General features: G+C 44.1%; 1 protein-coding gene across 2 annotated transcripts; it reads right to left on the bottom strand.

The window, feature by feature from the left end:
• Nucleotides 1-6,372: 6,372 nt before the first annotated feature.
• Nucleotides 6,373-19,549, bottom strand: DIPK1C (divergent protein kinase domain 1C). 2 transcript variants are annotated; one of them, XM_085052434.1, is made up of 5 exons: nucleotides 18,838-19,549; nucleotides 18,338-18,395; nucleotides 12,812-13,489; nucleotides 9,201-9,365; nucleotides 6,373-7,534 (listed from the first exon to the last, which is right to left on the bottom strand). In XM_085052434.1, exons 1-5 carry the CDS (start codon nucleotides 18,999-19,001, stop codon nucleotides 7,319-7,321), a joined length of 1,281 nt encoding a protein of 426 aa, XP_084908560.1. In that variant the 5' UTR covers nucleotides 19,002-19,549; the 3' UTR covers nucleotides 6,373-7,318. The 2 variants fall into 2 exon arrangements, with proteins under 2 accessions (XP_084908560.1, XP_084908561.1); XM_085052435.1 differs by lacking the exon at nucleotides 18,838-19,549 and having other exon boundaries at nucleotides 18,338-18,735.
• Between the last annotated feature and the right edge of the window lie 210 nt (nucleotides 19,550-19,759).

The following is a 19,759-nucleotide window of genomic DNA, read 5'->3' as shown; positions in this document are numbered from 1 at the left end:
AATTACTTAAGAAAACTCAGTGAAATCAATGGGTAAAAATGCAGAATTTGATTAGGCATTCTGTTAATTTTTCATTATTTCTCTACGCTGTGTGATGCTTGTTCATATTGCTAATTATTCTTGCATTACCCCAATTTATACAGAATATAATATGAAAAATAAAACCCCAGGCATTTGTGTTCTACCCACTGAGCATTTGTGACATGAAGTTTCAGCTCAACTAAGGAATGCCTGAGTATCTGTGTGCACACTGCCTTTACTCCACAAACAGTAGAACACAAAGACTAAAAGACCGTGGGTATAAGTTTGCAAGGGTTGGTTTGTGTTCCTCTATGCTCTGGTCCCCATGCACACTTTTGCCATGTATGTTTGGCAAAGCAATTACATGTGCATATGTAATCTAGAATCAGACAGATAAATACTGGTATCATTACATTAAAAGAAATTCTGACTGCTGGAGTAATTACTCCGATATTTATTTAGCTATTGTTAGGCAGTTGATTCCATTAAGTGTAATAAATATTTAGCTACTGATAACTTCCTGCAAGATTAGAATGACACTTAATAACCCTTGTACAAGAGGAAAAAAAACCCAGCTATTTTTTCCCAGCTATTCACTTTCTTGGGATAATGGAAAAAATCAATTTCCTAAGGACAAAGATACAACCTGAAATATCTGACATAGAAATGGGAAAGAAGTAATTACCATACCTGTGGAATTTGGAGTAGTAAACACATTGTGCTTTTTAAATTTTCTTTTGAACTGGAATGAAGCAGAGGGCTTTGAATTATGCAAATACAGAGGAATGTTAGCTCATTAATGCACATGAGATATTGGTTGAAATATCTATTTTTTCAGCTTCTTACATTTAACTTCCTCTTTAGAATAAAAGCTGACCTCTGTTCTTTCCTGCAGCTTTGCATGTCGTACCTTTAAGAGAATGAACCCACCCTGAACTCAAGGCAGTTTGTTCTTCCTACTGTAGCCTGAATCTTGGAGAGATTATAACCAATTTAAGCAGGATGGGGGATTCTGTTTCTAACTAGCCAGAAGCAAACTGCTAAGGAACCAGCAAGGGAAAATGAGAGGTATTCACAATAGTCTCCAGCTTGGATTACATGTATTTTGAAAACACTAGCAGCAGATGCTTGTGGAAGTGATTATGCACTGGATCATACTCACATCCTTCTGGCTGCCAACATCACTTAGGCACATTTTGTAGTGTAGGAAAATTCCCCTCCAGTTTACAGGAGGAGCTCAGTGTACACTGCAGAAGGCACCAAGAATCATGGTGTTTAAAGGAGCTCAGCAATCACTCTGCTGCTCTGGGGCCCAAGCCTGAAGGATCAAAACTTTACCCACAGCATTATGGTTTGTAGCCTTTCAGAGATTTCAGCATTTTGCCATATTTTAATTTGTAGACATAATAACACTTTTCCTTTCTCTCTTTTTGGCCGACATTGGCTGTTGCTAATTAGGACAGTTTTATGCATTTATGTAAATAGTAGTTCTAAAAGCTTTTTCCAAGTGATTTTATTCTGTCTAGCCTTTAGACTGCAGATGTCATTATACAGCTCCACAGTCTATTTGACAGATCCTTAGACACATACAACAAATGGCTTTGGCGATGGCTGCACTATATTCCCTGTGCTACTGTTCTTCTTTTTAAAAAACTACAATAGAAATGCTAGAATTTCTTTTCCCCAATCAATTCATTGACATTCTCTGATTTTTCAGTATTGAGTCTCTTATCTCTTTGGTTCTGTGTTCAGCTGTCCTGGAGTTTCATACTTGCAAGCATCTCATTCTTTCCCTAGCTCTGTGTTGCTGCCTTTCTTTGTTACTGAAAGCCCAGTAGCTTTTCTCCCGATTTCACTGAAGATCCAGGCAAGTGGCAGCAACTGAGGCTCTTGCAGAGAGACTCTGCTTATTGTGTGGACTCACTACAGGTCAGCTCAGACAGAGGGATTTCATTTTTCATCTGTACTAGGCTTCAGGGGGCATCTGCCAAATAGCTAATCTGGTTGTTTGCTTCCATGATACTGGTTCTGGGTTTAGTTGGCTGTCCAGATGCATAGAATGGCATTACCACTACAAGGCTCCCATATTACAGCCAGAAACTCATTAAAAGCTGCAATTTATCACCTTCCTGGCCATTACATTCAACAATATGATTTGTTGAAAGACAGGCAACCTCCTATGTGACTTTTTTTATTATTATTTTTATTAATGAACTAAACAAAAATAAATAGGCCAGCTAGGGTCTTCACTTTTTAACAAAGGGAAAAAATATAATTGAGAAGTCCCTAACTTCTCTGAGTATGAGATCCCATTTTTCACCTTTAGGAAGTGTTTTGTTCAGTCAATGTTCCTAATCAAAAGAAAGCAAACCCTTCCCTCTCTTCTCTCCCAGTCCCAAAGATCTATTGTCATCTCTAGTGCTGCCCCCAGCAACATATCTGAATGGTCTCAGTGAAGAGAGTGTCTGGGAATTCACATTAGGGAGTAGCAGTATCTGCAACTCTGGCTATAGCAATGACCTGCTTTTCTGGGCTAGTTACCGTTAAGTCAACCTAAAACCACAAGGGGGACCACATAAACCCTTTGGGGCAAGGAGTTTTGCTCTGTTTTACATCATCCTAGTGCAGGACTATTGCTTGCAGATGTTTCTTGCAGAGCATAAAATGCCAGTTGGAGAGAATCAGAAGTAGTTTTGTGAAAATCTTGAGCACAGGGTTGAATTTATCTTTCCTAAAGATTTCCTAAAGATGAAGTAGACCTCCAACTGGACTCACCTCTTGTAAAACGTGAGGACAGACAGAGTATTTGGATTATTGCAGAGCTGAAGCACAAGCTGCTAACTGAGATGCAAAGAATGAATAAACAATGACTTAACGCCATTCCTGTTTCACAGAGAGCCATAAATATGGGGTAGAAGCTGCTGACTAAGGTACTAATTCAGCAATTGGTAGAAATTAATCAGGAGGTAATGCCACTTTTATAGGGCAAAAAGGATATGGGAACAGACTGACAAAGCAAAGGGATGGGGCTGAGATCAATTGGATGGGAACAGACATCTTGGACTAACGTGGCCATTCCCAGTGCAACCAAAGGCTATTAGTGAAACTATATAAGTCATATTTCATATGGCAGGGATGAGCAGTGGGAAGGATCTTATGCAGTCTTCACAAAGCTATGGTGAATTAACTGCCAAAGTAGGGTGCCAGTAGGAATGTGCTCTGGAGACACCTGAAAGAGAGGAACCAAGCAGGAAGCATTGCAGCCCAAGTTAGGAGAGCAGTCAGTATGCAGAGGGCAGCAAAGGTGCCTTCAAAGGCTGTATGTGGACCTCCTCTGTGCTGGACCTGACCACTGGGGATACACAAAAAACCTCTGCAAAAGATTTTGAGTTTTCATAAAATTTCTCATCTGAATCAGGATGGAAAGTAAACATCAAAAAATACTGAAGATAGCAGCCAGCTTCACTGCATAGGCCAGATAAAACACTGGGTTTGAAATGGTCAATTCATTTCAATCTTCGTGTCTTTGCTTTCCAAACCTTCTTAGTTTGAATTTAGTAAAAGTGAGCAAATATTTTGCAATTTTTTCCCAACTAGAAAGTGACAAAACAAAGGATGTTAGACGTTATCAAATTTGGCTAAAAGGCATTTTAAATTGATAACACATTGCAGCAAGCAGTGCCAGCAGCCCAGGTTCAGCAGCACCCAGGACTCAACACCCATCTCACATGGCCATGCCCTCTGCAGCACAGGTCAGCTGGGTATCTCTTCATGCCAGGGCTGTTTCAGTGGGCAATGCTGCCAAGGCAGCATGAAAGTGGCTTCATCAGAAAACAGCACCAGGCCTGGTTCTTCTTGTCAGATACCTGTATAGATTTTTCTGTCAAAAAAAAAAAGGTATTTTCACCAAAAATGTGGTTGTAAAGCCATACAGGCTTATATTTCAGCAGTTTGCACTTGCTTCCTTAAGGTAAATAGCAACTAAACCAGTGCCTTAACTTTTTCATTCTATCCCATGGAGATAAAGGCACAACTTCTGTTTTATTGCTGTTTTGGTCATTGGTACCTGTGCTAATTAAATGACAATATTTCATTTGCTTCGCTGGTAGTATTTTTCTCTCCTGTTTCCCAGGATTTAGTGACTTTTAAAAGCACACAGGGGTCTGTGAGGAATCAAGCCCTGCATTCACAAAGCCTGGCAGGTTCTCCTTGTCTCTCCCCTCACGGGTGAAGATGTGCACCAAAGCCTGCCCAGAGCTGGCTGCATCAGTGATATGCAATCTCACAGCCCAGCCAAGGACAAATAACCCATTTGTGCTGCTCTTGGGAGGTTTCTGAGGATTATTCTCTGTATTTTGAAAAGAAGTGAAACCTAATGTCCTGGGAAAGTGTGGTGTGGGGGAAGGAGGTCCCTGCCAGGTGGAGGTGGCTGCAGCCAGGCCCTGAGGGGGTTGGAAAGATCTGTCAAAGGCAGCTTCCCTTCCTAAATCCTGCCAAGGAAAAGGATCTTCTGAGCAGAGTCACATTCCACCAGCATTTGGCTGCCACCAGTTTTCTTTTCACTATGTTTTTTCCACCTGTTTTTAAAGTGGAATATCCCACCCAACAGAAATTTATCCTGTCTGAAATACAAGCCTGAAAATGGGAAGGGGAGCCCTGCCATGGGGGGAGCAGGACACTGCTGCAAAACACCGAGGGTCTGTGTAATGCCTGCTTTGCCCTGAAGGTATCCTCCCAGCTTGGGAAGGAGGAAATAATGGAGGGAAACAGAAACACAATGATAGATAAGATCTTCAGGTTCCCCAGTAGCATGTGGGATATATATTGAGTCACTCCTGACCTAGCAAGGATCAGTGCCATCAGAAGGGAGGTTGTGTGGGGAACACAGTCACACCAGCAGGCTCTGTAGCATCATTTGCACAGTTGAAGATCTTTATGCCTTCCTTTCCCTTCCCTTTCCAGGGGATCCCACAGATTTGCATAGATAAGGTAAAGGAGAGATATGTATCCTTGTGTCTCAGAAAGGGGATTTTGTTGTGAGGGAGTCACCAGAGCCCAAACATAAATTGGTGATAATAGAATCACATGACTTGGAGATAAAAGGTTACCTCAAGGCAGCTTCATTGGTGTAACTTCATGTACATAATTCCTGACGGGCACTCCCTCTTGCCTGTGGTTAAAAATCACAATTTATGAATTCTGAATCTTTCCCAGATGATCTGTGCCCTATCATCATTGTTCCTTTCAATCAGAAATATTGTAACAAATGTCTTACCTGGATTTTTCCTTGCTACAGTTTAAGCTCATATCCACCAAGGAAATCTGGACAGGGCAGTTCTTTCCAATTCTCTTTTTATCAATCTCTCTCTGTTTTTGAAGAGTTACCATGTTTTTCTTCAGTCTTTTCTTCCTCAGACTAAATACCATTTTATTCAGTCTTGCAACAGAAATCATATTTCCACAAAGGGGGGGCGGTAATTTTTACTTTTTTTCTATTTCTCCTTATTTCTTTTTCCTTGTCTTCTCTATCTGATACTTTATCTATCCCCATCCCTTTACCATAATCTGATTCTACCCTTAATTATTTTCTCCATCTATTTCATGACATTCTAACAGGGCTAGTTCTGGAATCCATGCTTCTTCTTATTTCACTTTGCCTTCTTGCTTCTGCAAAGGTTGATCTTAAAGTATTGTCTTATTGTCTTAAAGCATTGTCTATTAATTGTCTTCCTGCCTGGTTAAAGGAGAAGAGTGGACTGAGAGCAGCTTTACCAATCAGGAGCTCCTAAGCTGGAGCTCCAGTTTAGCAGCAGCTTGTCCAGCCCCAGGCAAGGCAGCTGACCTTGTTCTTGCTATGAGTACCTTGAGGGCTTGCATGGTTTTTAAAAATATGGTACCTTACTGCAAGAAATATATATAAAAACCCACTAGCACCAGTCTGAAAATTTGAGCTAGTTTTTAAGGGGTCAAGGTCTCCTAAGCAGCTCCCATTTTTCTGGTCACAGGCAGTCTTTAGCCTTAAAGAACCACTCCAGAAATGGAAAGTTTAGGTCTAATTAGTGCACACAGGCTTTGCAGCTGTCATAAGGCTGAGGGACATAAAGATGAAGCAGATTCAGTGTTGTTACATATCCCACATCCATAAACCAGTATTGTCAGTCTTAACATCAAATTGTTTCAAGCTGAGGGCTGCCATAGGCCGCCGGGATTTCTGTTTGTGGGGTTTTTAATGTCCTCATGCCAAAATCAGATCATGGGGACAGTGCCCAGTATTTGGCCTATGTACATGTAGTGTCTCCTGAACCCATGTTACTTTCTCCAGCCACAGCTCTGCACATTTGAAAGGCAAAGTTAATGATTTTAAGTTAGAGATCTTTATTTACATAATTGATTGCAAGATAATGAATTCATACAAAAATTTTCCTTTTGTTCATTAAAAAAATACTGTGGAAGAAAACTCTGGGTCTGGATATTGTTTTGTGCAAAGGACAGATTGTTGACATTCCTGGGCAATTCTGCTCTCTGGCAAAGGAGTGCTTCTTATCAAGTGCTCTGATGTACAAGTGCCTGAGGGCTTGTTCACATGGGAAAATCCAGCAGCATTATTCATACCTCTTCACTGCAGAATATGAGTGCCCACATGGGAACTCAGCAAGGGTATAATTATTTTGCTCCAGAAAAGTCCAAAGTACCTTTATATAATTTCTCCCCAAAAAGTTAGTGATGGCACAGGTACTGCAATGCCCCAGAGATAATACTTTTGGGGACTTCAGAAGGGACTGCTTTGTACAAAAGCAACTCTGCTTGTGTGACAGCACATTTCCCTGTTTGAGATCCCTTTTGTTCCACACAGAACACTCTGTCTCCACTGTAAGAAAACCCCTCATTTGACAGAGAAAATAAAACAAACACCATGTGTGTACTCATCTACACCCACCCACCCATTCTTTTAATTATTGATAGAGCTTTGCTGCACTTACTTACATTTTTCTTCTGTAAATGCATCCTCTGAGCACCACACTCAGACAGATGCTATCTGAGCAGTGACTACAGCTCAGAAGGATGTGCTGAATGCTGATGGAGAGGGGTAGTGCTGGCTCAGGAAAACAAGCAAGAACAGACTCCAAGTAATGCAAAGCAATTTAACACTTGACAGGATATTAACAGGACATGCTGCACCTGCAGCCATGAACTTCATTTGCATAGCAGAAAAGCAACCTCTGTGCTGTAAAAATACAAGGTTAGGAGGGATGGCAGAGAGACTGGGATGTGGCCTTTGCAGTTCTGCCTTCTGTGTCTACTCTGCCCCTTGCAGTTCTCGCTGAGTGACCCGAAGCAGGTGGTACAGCTCAGAGAGAGATTTCAGAGTCCTCTGGTGCCCAGTGGCACCCATGTGTCCTGGCTGAGCACAGTCCTGCACGGCTTTCTGCAGCTGCAGCTGCAGGGGGAGGGAAACCAATGATCCTCTGAGATTTGGGGAAAACCAGCGACGGAATATTTTGTCACAAATCACCTGGGGAAAGGAAAAAGAACGGGTTGTTGTGTTTCAGGAGCTACAACTGATGTCCTGCTGCTTCCCTGGCACTGTAGCAAAATGTCGTGTGAATCCAAAATGCCTTTAGCCATTTGAAGAGGAAGGTATATGAAGGAGCATCCACAAAGGCTGCATTCTAGCTAAGAGATGACCCTTCTTCTCAGGCTGCTCCTACAATTCACAAATCTTATGAGTGGCTGGGGGAGCTGGGGTTGGAGAAGAGGATGGTAAGGGAGGACTTCATTGCCTTCTACAAGTACCTGAAAGGAGGCTGTAGCCAGGTGAGGGTCAGCCTCTACTCCCACTTGACAAGGGATGCAAGGGGAAATGGCCTCAAGTGGTGCCAGGGAAGGTTTAGATTGGATATTAGGAAAAATTCCTTTACCAAATGGTTGTCAAGCATCAGAGCAAGCTGTCCAGGGACTTAGATAAGTCGCCATCCCTGCAAGTATTTGAAAGATGTGTAGATGTGGCACTAGAGATGTGATCTAGTGGTGGGCTTGGCAGTGCTGGGTTAATGGTTGGACTTGATGATCTTAAAGGTCTTTTCCAACCTAAAGGATTCTATGATCCTGCATAACAAGTGGAGAGGGTCAGGGACTGGGAGAAGCAGGCAAAAGGCTGACAAGCTACACCACCCAGCCTCTCTGTTGTGCTTGTGCCTCCCAGCAACACAAGCTGGGTGAGCTCTAAGACACCTCATCCCAGGGCCAAGAACCCCATGGACACCCCTTTCCACTACATCCCCACACTACTTCTGTAGAGTGGAGAATCACAACCACTGCTGACACTTGGACAGCCCCAAATTTCACAAATTCATAGAATCACTAAGGTTGGAAAAGACTTCTTAGATCATTGAGTCCAAGTGTCTGTGCAGCACTGCCACGTCCATCACTAAACTATGTCCCCAAATGCCATATCTACAAGGTTTTTTAGCACTTACAGGGACAGTGATCCAACCACTTCCCTGGGCAGCCCATTCCAAAGCTTGACCACCCTTTCAGTAGAGGAATTTTTCCTCATATTCAACCTAAACCCTCTCTGGTGCAACTTGCTGTCACTTCGTCTTGTCCTACCACTTGTTACCTGGGAGAAGAGACCAACATCCACCTCACTGCAACCTCCTTTCAGGGAGTTATAGAGAGCAATAAGATGTCCCCGAGCCTCCTTTTCTCCAGGCCAAACATCTCCAGCTCCTTCAGCCCCTCCTCACAAGACTTGTGCTCCAGACCCTTCAGCAGCCCCATTGCCCTTCTCTGAACATACTCCAGCACCTCAATGTCTTTATTCAAGTGAGGGGCCCAGAAATAAACACAGGATTTGAGGTGCAGCTCAAGGATGTGACTTTGCCATCAGTGGAGACAGAAGGGATTAGCACTTCTTAGCCTCTACTTACTCTGCTCTCCTGTCTGAGGCACTGGGCTAGCACCTATACAAAACCATGTCAAATAAGCACTATATATAGTGAATATAAAAATCTGTTTTTGTGCCCCAAGATGAGATTTCTGAACAGGACTGACACTTATATGGACATGTTTAAAAACCTGACTGTCTTCATCTCACAGTCTCCTGGTACATAACATGCATTTTATAGTCAATGTGATTTGAAAAGGAATGGATGCATAAAACAGCTGTGTCTACTCACTTGCAAGTTGTTATTGGCTCTCTGTGCTCCACATCTTCTGACTTGCAGATTGCATTTTGAAAAGCAATCAAAAAAATTACAATCTTCATCTCCTGTGCAGTTCTGTTCCAGGATGTCCCTCATTTTGGGTTCAAAAAAGGCCATATCCACATCAATGGCCACCACCTGTGGATCAAAACATCCCATCAGAGCTGGCATGGCACAGCCTGTGGGACTGAGCAGGCATTCTTTGCTATTTGCTTTTGGAAATACAGTGCTGAGAGCATCTGATGGTGGGAAACTGGGATCACAAGGCTTTATTTCACTTACCCGACCTACACTAGCCTTATAAACACCACTTTTAAAACAAAAACATCCAATGCTTATGACACCGGGAATGGAAACATTATTTGTGAATAGGCATCCCTGGGGTCAATTGGATTGATTTGCCTTAGAGCGAAGCCATCCATCCTGAAGACTGATTTACTTGGTGGTGTAGCATATGCAGATGGCACCACAACCTCTTAATTACATGACAGTGCACAGCTACCCATGGGCCAGACAGTATCATTTACAGCTCTGCAGTCAGACTGAACCCCAGACTTTGCCACTTTGGAGAGGAGCAGTGGGATGTGCAAGGATAGATGCACCTGGTACTCCTATCAGCTTCTGCAAACCTGTCCTTGCATTCAGTGGGTTTCAGCCTGTTCAGCTGTAGCTGAGATCCCTGACTTTGCTGGAAGCTGGCTCTGGCTTTGTCCAGTCTTCTTTGCTATGGTTTGACACATTTATTGTGCACAATTCTTGCTCTTATAGTCCAGAAATATGTCCTGTAACAGAGTCCAGCCAGGAGTTGGTCACAGCAGAAAAAACATGAGTGAAGGGATCAGTGACTTTCCTCCCCCTGACACGAGGCTCTCAGAGCAGTGTGTATGCAGCACAGAGTGTTTGCAGAACAGCTGCCCATGCTGGGGGTGAGACCTCTCTGGAAGTGAAGGGCTGCAGTCTCAGTTTCTGCCCAGGAATGCTTCATTTAAAGAAATCACAGCAATAAAGAGGGAAAGAAAAGAATCCAGGAAGGGGATGGCAGCTGCCTGGTGTGAGCCAAGCTGTGGGTGACCACAGGGAAGGGAAGGCAGCCTGTCTCCAGTGCTGTGGATGTGCAGCCAGCAAACGTTCACAGCTGCATCTCACTTTTGACAGTCAGGATCAGGGATGTTCCCTTGCAGCATCTGACACACATTTTCATAGAGGAAAATGTCTGGGACCTGGGCAAAGCAGAGTTACTTGGGCTCAAGTGATAGTTTTATTTTTAAGAGTTGACCTCCCAAGTAACAGGAGATGAACTGTGTGATTGGAACAGCAACTGGATCAACCCCAGGAACTAAAGATGTCTGGTTTGGTAGAAGGCCAAATAAACCTTCCACATGCAAAATAAAGAACATGGTCTAATCTTCATCTTATTCTACTCCTTTTTCCATAGGGAAAAATCTTAAAGAGATGAGACATATCTTAAAAACATTAGTATTTTTGAGCTTTTTGGAGAGCTTTGTAATGATAATGTAGCCCAAGGAATTTCACATGTTTAGAGAGGCAAGTCTTTTTATTTTCTTCTCTACTTCCTTAAGCTTTCTGTGGTTTTGCTGTTCAGTTCTTTGGAGAGGAGACAGTGGAAGCAGTGTCACTTCCCAAGTGGGGTCTTTGCCAGCACTGAGCACATTTGACAATCTGAACCATTGCTCCACTAGGAAAATCAGCCCTGGCTCCCAGATACACTGCTCCCAAAGGGTTCAGTGGCTTCACTGAAGTTCATCTTTTACAAAAATATGTGGGCATTCAGCTAGACCCTGTGAAGACATATCTGGGTGGCACTCTACCTACAAACAGCTACATTTTGGTGGGGTTTGCTATGATCATAGTTGATGAAGAAAGTACCTCAGGAAATACAGGAAGGACCCAAATTGGCTCATGACCTGATTTAAAGTCATATTTAAGATGCTGTAATCTTTCCAGTTCTCTCTGATGTAATGGTAGAAGAGGAAGCTCTCCCAGAGCATTGTGCATTCACCCAAACCTCCTTCCAACTCTTATGCAGCTCCATGGCACCTTACAATTCTCCTGGATTATTTACCAAGCAGTGGTAGCTGGATGCTCTCCCAAACAGCTCCTTTCTGTGCTGCAAGAGAGCATGTGAAGGCTGGAGACTTATCCCCACCACATGAAAATAATCCTCAAAGTAAAACTATTGCATTCCAGGCATATTTCTTTGGGCATTAGAAGTCACATTACTCAAATCAGGAATAGTGGTACTATTATGGGGGTTTTCATTATCCTATATAAGAAACCAGCAAGTGAAAAAGTTGCTTAAAGCAAACATAAGGGACAAAAAAAGAGGCTGCCTTGTTGTGTTCCCATTCTGGAACTGGTTGGTCACTGGAAGATCCTGGCAAAGCAAGCCTCACCAAAAGGACTCATAAGAGTAGACACATCCGGAATCCATCCCTTTTCCCTAAATTTAATCTGTTTTCCTGTAAGTGGGTTGTAAAACAGATGCTCTGGCGTGTGCTCAGCCACAGGCAGCTACAGGCAGCCACAGCCCTGAGAAACTGAAGAAGATGGGTAAAGCTTGCCTTGAGGAATTCCTGCTTTGCCTAAATAGTGGTACAGCTTGCTTCAGCATCTTGCTGTAGCTCCTCACATGTTCCCTGCTCAGCTTCTGTATTGCACCTGAACAAACAAAGGGAGGGGAGGGAGGACTGAAGGGAAAACACTCTAATTGCTCTTAATGTCTGTATGTTTAGGCAATGTTTGTCTAGAACTCTGAAGATACAAGTGTTACATTAACACTCAGTGAGTACTAAAAATAGCATTAAAATCCCTGAAAATGCTTTATATTCACTCAGAGTGCAGAACCTCCATTGATGACATTGCAATTTAGGAGCCTAGTTCACTTACTCACACGATGCCTCCAGTCTGTAGACAAAATTCCCACCAAAACCCGAGGAATTTCTGTCCACAGAATGAATGTGAGCTGCACCACTGCTTGGAAAATACGCATAGCTATTCAGGTCTGAGTTGCAGCTGCACAATGGAAAGTCAAAGAGTGACAGTGGCAGAGAGTTTCGTGTCACTGTCCTTGCGTATTTTCCAGACCAGAGAAGCTGAACACTGAAGCACAAATGTGAGTGTTTGGATGTGGGGAGTTCCCCTTGTGTCACACCATGAATTCAGCCTTAGCTTTCAAATTCATACAGTTTCTCCTTTCAGCATCACTACCAGAAATATGACTCAAATTACAGCTTCGTTTAGAGCTTTTGAGATCCCCTTACCTCCAGGAGGCATGCCTCACCACATCCAAAGGACCTTGCACCAGTGCCTTTGAAGAAGTGACACAAAACAGAAGCAAGCAAGAAGTTTTGAAAATAAGCAGCAGGATTTAGTGCTCCAAAAATATGGCTGTACACATTACAGAGAGGAAAAGCAGCAGAGAATCTCCCCTGATGCTTGTAAATTCATTGGCTTTGCAAAAACTTAGCCAAAAGCAGTGCAAGGAGGGAAGTGTCATTTTTACAGTCACCTTCAGACTAAAATTTGACCTCAGATTCCTGGAACACCCCAAAGACCTAACTTACCGTGAGATCGTGCCTGATAGCGAAGTTTTCTGGTTTGATGTCACACAGGTGAAGTCGGTGAGAGAAATCATTATCAAAATGCTGCACCATGTCCAGAAAGCTGAGTGCAATGTCAGTGATAGCTCTCACCCTGCTTCTGTGTCCAGCAAGGGAGGGGCCGATCACGTTTTCCAAGGGAAAAAGAGTTTTGTGCCAGGCATGTCCAGCTGTGAGATACTCCACAGCATAAAAGTGTCCACAAGAGCCAATAATTCGTAGCACATGTTTGCTGAAGTCCTGAAGCAAACTGAAGTAGATATATTCTTCCTGCTGGAGCAAGGACCACATGCTGGCCACCTGTGCTTTCCAACGTGGTCCCTTCTTCCTTGTCCACAGGGGCCCCATGGTATTGTTAGATAGTTCTAGCCCCAGGGCATTTTTGACCTCCAAAGCTACCATGAGCAGAAGCTCTGTTTCAGGTATATCCTGAATTTCCACCTCCTCTAGCATACTGAGGTGCTGGTAGCTGGAAAAGATTTCCTTTTTGGATTTCAGTATGATGGGCTGGCCTCTCCAATCAGCCTGAATGACCTTCTTACCTCTGTCATAGTAAAGGCAGTGTTTGTACACCAATTTCTGTGCCACACACAGGTCTTCACAGAGGTCACCAGTCAGGGCTCCACTGCTGTAGTCAAGGCACTGGAGGGAAAGAACAGAAATTCATAGCAGAACCACATAAAAGAAAGACAAATAATGAGCTACGAAGCTCAAGAGGTTTGCAGTAGTCATGGAACTGCAAACACACACCTACAACCATTGGTCATTCAATGGTTTTCCAGAAATCCCTGGAAACCATTTACTAGGGGAGTTTTTCTTCAAAACATGGATTCTGGGGATGGTAAAGGACAGGATTTTCAGTGGCAAGAAAATGGACTGGATGACCTGTTAATCTGAAGTTTTTTACACACATGAGTTCAGTGAGACAAACTTTAAACCCTTGAGGCTGCACTGTGTGAGATTATTGTAACACTTAGAGGCACAGAGTAATGCAGGACTTCTCTGGAAGGTTCAGGGCAACATAACTTAGACATTTCCACTTAAACTACTGGAAAATCTGTGGGTAGCTGGATTTCTGGGACATTCCACAGCTCCACATGTTTCAGCCTGGCACTCAACATGACCTGAAGGAAGCTGTCATAAACTCCTCCTGTACTACCAGGAAACACAAAGGTTGCATTCAATGCCTTTTGGACCAAGATCTTTCAGAATTTTTGAATATATAAATACTGCAAAACAAAATGAATTTTCAGGTTTTATTTGGAATTGTCAGAATTTATTTTTAAAAAATCAGAAGTGACATTTTAATATTAATTACTTCAATTCTTAATTTTTTTTAAGTGGAAAGAAATCAGCCCTTGGAAGCAAGGGAACTGCTGCTTGATAGTTTAGTGGTCAATGCAAATTCATGCAAGAACTGCAAGGATTCCCTCACCAGTCCTTCTCTCAAGCCATAATAGCTTCCAAAATATCATTTCCAAAGCTGGAGGCAGTTGATAGATTCCTATGGGCATTCAGAAATGCAGCTGTAGGGACTGCTTTGAGTTGCTCAGTCAAGGGGATGATCAGAGGTCTCTGGTGAAAGGGGAATAGAGGAGGTGGTGTAGAAAGCCAAACATCTGGGAGGCAGCTTGAGAGTGTCATCCACCTCCATTGCTTTCTGGCATTTGAACCTCCATTTAAACAAGCTGGCAAATCCCCCTGCACGTGCAGGGCTTGCAGTGGCTGCCTGAGCCCCACCTCACTTGTGACTTGCTGTTACACACATGAGGAATGTGATCATAGCATTCAAATAATGTATTTTCTGGGGACAGTCTCTGAGGTGTGTACACCAGAGGAATATGTTCTGATGCCAAGTAGCATTTTGAGTCCAACCTTAAACAACACACCAGGGAATAGGTGGAAGATTAAATCCAAAATCCAAGAATGGTGATCAATTGACTGAAACAGCTCACTGAGGGCTGCTCAGACAGACATAAAATTTATTTACATTCTGATGTTCTGACAGCCCAAGTGGGAACATTCAATGCCAGCAAGGAGATGCAGGCAGGCAAATTCTTGCACGAGTGTCTGGATGTGGAGTCCATTCATGTATGAAACACACACACATCTGCATCCTTATCCACATCAGGATGGCCAAGGAGACTCACTGCAGACTTCAGAGCAAGCAGATCAATGTTCTTGCTTTTGAAAATCTACTCCTATGAACGTAACACAATTATACTCTACCTTTTAAAGTAGAAAATGTAGTTTTCGCAGCAAAAGCAGGTTAGCAATTCTTACCATCTGGAACTCTAAGCAATTTTAGAAAGAAAATTACAAACAGAAGGATTTTTTGAGTTTTCTTTGGATTGTAAGTATCAGCACATTTAAAACTCTGTTGAGAGACCACAATGTAACTCTCCCCTGCTACAGTAAGAGAAGATAGGACTCAGTCATATAATTGGGTACACATGGGTGGACAATTTTACTGTGGTTCACTCTTAGAGGGTCCACATGCACAGACTTCTTTCATCTAGAACACCTGACCATGATCTGCAGTCAAACATGTCAAGGTGCAGCTTATTTTCTTTGTTGACATCACATCATTCTTCATAGTATTAGCGAGAAAAAGTACTTGTGAAAAAAACAGATTTCACAGACAGAGGAGCGAGGTCCTTTTTGAACCTGGTTGCTCTGTAGGACTTTGTTGTTTTTTCAGTTTAAGCTGTCAGTATTCAATTATTAACCTCGTATCTGACTAACAGTGTCTGAATCATATTCTTACAATGAGCTTGTGCAAAGTTTTGGAAACGGGGATCTGTGGAAGAGGACTTGATCAAAGAGCTCAGGGTCTCACAGTGATGAAACACAGATCAGCCTTTCAGAAGTGCTTTTTCTGCTGGTCACCAAGGCAAGCAAGGATTTCAAAAAGGCTTTCTCAAGGAAGCAATCATGAAGATTGAACCATTTCCTACCAGCCTTTTAGGCACAGTCTGCGCTGGTAGTTCATCTTGAAGCAATTATGTGACCCTTACCTCCTTTCCAAAGACACACAGGACAGTTTTACAGGACAGTCTTTTGTCATGTTGGCATGGCTTATATCATTGTGCTCCCCAGTGTACTGCCTTGCATTTTACAGTATTAAAACACATTTTGGTGGGCTGAAAACATTTAACCAGGGAATATGGATTACCCTGCCATGACAAGATGGACCATTTATTATTTACCAACCTTTGCACTAACTGCAGACTTCACTATATAAGATTGTCTATCATCCTGCTGATAAAGGGAAGAATCAATTCCCCAAAGAAATCTTTCAGAAATGGTCTTCCACACTGCCACCCCTGTCTTAATGACTGAATTTTGAGATCTGTTGATGAGACAGTTTTAAATCGACCTAATGATCGACCTTTGAAAGCCACAGATTCTTCAAGTGCCAGATTCTTAAAACTAAAATATGGAAGTGATACTAAGCCAAAAGCCTTATAAAGAAGCAGCTGTACTACACAAAAATGCAAACACAAGCATGGTTCGGACTCACTCATATGTTTCTCATTAAAATTGGCTACATAATTTTTTATGTTCTCAGTGCACTTATCAAGATAAGTTTAAAAAGCTGGGTTTAAATTAATATAAAAGCTTAAATTAATGAAAACCTTGCTAAGGATTTATATAAATTTAAATAACTCACTGTACCACCATCAGCAGCCTGAGACTGATGTTTTGCCTTGTTAGCTACTACTTCTATGTAAATGCAATACAGAGCCAAGTTTGGAAGGCATCAAAATTAATTGATTTCTCCAGAGGGAACCGAAATTGATTGCTATGATTTAGTGTGTTCAGTGTAAATGAAGATGAGAGTGGCATTAGGAAAGAGTAAATTTTTTTTGAGAGTTAAAGTTGGTCCCTGCAAGTTGCCAGTGCTATTTTAGCCTTCTCAGTGAAGTGCACATCTGCACAGATGTATATATTACTCAGAATAAGAAAATAAAACCTCCGTAAATGCCATTTTCATGGGTATTTTCACCCACTTCTTTAAAATAGCTCATCTCCAACTGACATATGACTAATAAAAGAGTTTTTCTTCAAAGCTGTTTTTTTCTTAATTTAAGGTGTGAGACTCAAGCTATAAGGTTGTTTGTTTCCTAGATCAGTTGCACTTTCTGTAACTGTGAAACTCATGCTGTGCTCAGATGTAGAAAGACTCATTTTGGGGCTGATGAGGAGGAGCTCACTTTCTAATTGAAATTAGAATTACAATTTCTAATTGTCCACAAGAAGGACAATCCCTTTCTAACATCATCTGGGAAAACTGTTATTTACAAACCTAAATGATACTACTGATTATTCACCTACTCACAGATGAGCACCGCAATCAGAGCTACTCTTCATCTGGAAGGAGGATCTGAAACTGAGCTATTTTTCAGTGATAGAGACAACTTTCCAAGCTCACACCTGAAATCTGATCCCTGGGCTTTTGAAGCCTTGCCTGACGCTTTCCAAACTGAAGAACAGCAACAAGTCTCAGTCCATCTGTTTATTGGCAAGTGTGATGGCAAAAACCTGGACCTCCCTGAGCTTGGTGGCTCTGTGCACCTCCATATCTCAGTATCCTTCCCAAGCACGTAAAGACAAGGCAGGAATCATTCCTTCATTTGCAAACCTGAGCTCAGCTCTACTTCAGTCTGGTTCCTGAGGTAAAGAAACTGGAGCTCACTGTCATTAAAAACACAGTCAGGACCACTGCCTACACTTGATTTTCTTTTATTATACAGAATTAAGGAAAATCTATGACCAGTTTTTGCTTGCTTGCAGAAATAGGTTATTTAATTCTCACTAGGTTTTCTCCCTTCCCATCTAACCACTGGCAGTACAGTTACCCTAAGAAACAAAATTGAACTAAAAGCGTTAACCCATGCTGCTCCTCTTCTCAAACTCTTTCCTACACAATTCTAAATCTACTCATTATTATTTTTACTGGAAATTTTAATGAATATTCTCAAATCCTTTCTTGAATTTTAACCACATTTTACACATCAGCCCCTGCCAGACATAAAGGAGGCGATACAAGCTGCCTGGCACTTCTGAAAGACGACTTTTGTACAAACAGCTTTTCGGCTAAAAACAAAAACCCCCAACCCCAGGAGGAAGGTTTTCCTCCGCTTCGGAGCGTTCGGCTCGCCGAGCTGCCCTTTCCAAAGCGTTTGGGCAGCGCAGCCGCATCCCACGCCCGGGAACCGGCCCGCCGCCTGCACCTGACCTCGCCCCGGGAAGGAAGGCAGGGAGGGAAGGAAGGAGGGAGGGAGGCAGGGAGGAAAGGATGTAGGGAGGCAGCCGCCAGCCCGTGCGCACCGAGGGGCGCCGGCGATGCGGCACCTCCGGCGGCCGGAGCCGGGCAGAGCGCCCCGGGGAGCTGGGGCTCGGCTCCGCGCAGCCCCGACGGACCGCCCGCGCCTCGTCCTGCCGGCAGCCCCCGGGAGATGCTCCGCGTCCCGCCGGGGCACGTACCAGCCTGGCCAGGATCCGGTGGCTCTTCTCGTCCGTGCAGCGCTCGGAGAAGACGCTCCTGTGGAGGAGGAACAGCGCGGCGCTCACCACCACCCAGCAGGCAGCCCAGAGGAGGAGCAGCAGCAGGGCGCATCGCCGCCAGATTTTGAGCCGCAGCCGCTTGAAGCCCGGGATGCCCCTCATCGCCGTGCCGGGGCTGGGCTGGGGCTGCCGCTCCGGCTCCAGCTGCGGCAGGGCTGGGGGAGCCGCGCTGCGCCCCCCGCTCGCCCGTCCCACTGCCGCCGGCACCCAGCGCCCGCCGCCCCCGCCGGGCTGCCCCGGCCCCGCTCCCGCCCCCTCCCCGGGCCGGGGCTGCCCTGGCGGAGCCCGGAGCGCCCCTTTTGAATTTAAGCCACGTAGTTCCGCCGGCTTTTGTCTGCGCTCCCCTGTGCCAAGCGGCCCCTGCAGCCACTTGGTGGCTGCTGCCCGCGCCCCCCGCCTCTCCTCTGCGAGTTTCTCACCCGAGAATAAAAGGGGTTTGAAGGGTGATGGATGCTGCTGTGGGAACCCTTTGCCATCCGGGCGGCTGCTCAGTACTTTGAAAGAGGCAGCATGCAGACGGACAGGTCCCTCTGGTGAAAGCTTCGTCTCCCGACAAATGGGGAAAGGAAAAAAATGTTGTCATTTATTCCGGAGTAACTTCTCCGGTTTTATCCTCTCGGAGGTAATGGAGGAATAGAGAAGCGCTTCAAATGCCCTTTCATTAACGCAGCCCCCAGCGCCTCCATGGTGGGTCGCCCGTTGTCTCCCCAGCAGTTCCCCCCGCCCTCCCCGTCCCAGTCGCGGGGTTCAGGCTGTCCCCTGCCCGGCACCCCCATCTCCTGCCTCCCTCGGCGGCCGGCGGACACCACCAGTGGAAGGGCCACGTTGAATGCGCTGCCAAAACGGTCAGGGTGTACTGAGTCGGAGTCGATAGAGTGTCTCCCTGCCCCTCATGGTCTCCGTGGCACCTGTGATTGTGTCTCTGTCCACGGGACAGCCTCTGATACATTTGACTTCGTTAACGTTTCTAAGGGGTCAAACACTCAGATGTTTGCTCTTGTGCAGCAAGGAAGATCCTGGCATCCTTTCCTCACTCCAGGTGCAGAAGTTCACTGGCTCTGTTCAGAGAGCTCAGTTCTGTGATATATGTTCTTAGCACCGTGTCTAATTTAATGAGAAATATTTCCTTGACAAGTCTTAAAAGAGAAAGATGTCTCTATTGACATGATCGAGTTTTACCTCTCAGAACAGCAAGGGAAGAACACAGGTGCAGCAAACTTGCAGTTATCCACACCTTTCACATGATCTGTGCAGTTCTCTACCCGGCAGAGCAGGGCTTGAAATGGAGCTTCTAAGTAGATGGCAGACTGTGGCAGAAAAGAAAAAGAAAGATAAAAATAT

Source organism: Lichenostomus cassidix, chromosome 2 (genome assembly GCF_008360975.1).
Source record: "Lichenostomus cassidix isolate B80296 chromosome 2, HeHo_3.0, whole genome shotgun sequence".
Taxonomy (NCBI): domain Eukaryota; kingdom Metazoa; phylum Chordata; class Aves; order Passeriformes; family Meliphagidae; genus Lichenostomus; species Lichenostomus cassidix.
This window is presented reverse-complemented; position numbering and strand designations above follow the sequence as displayed.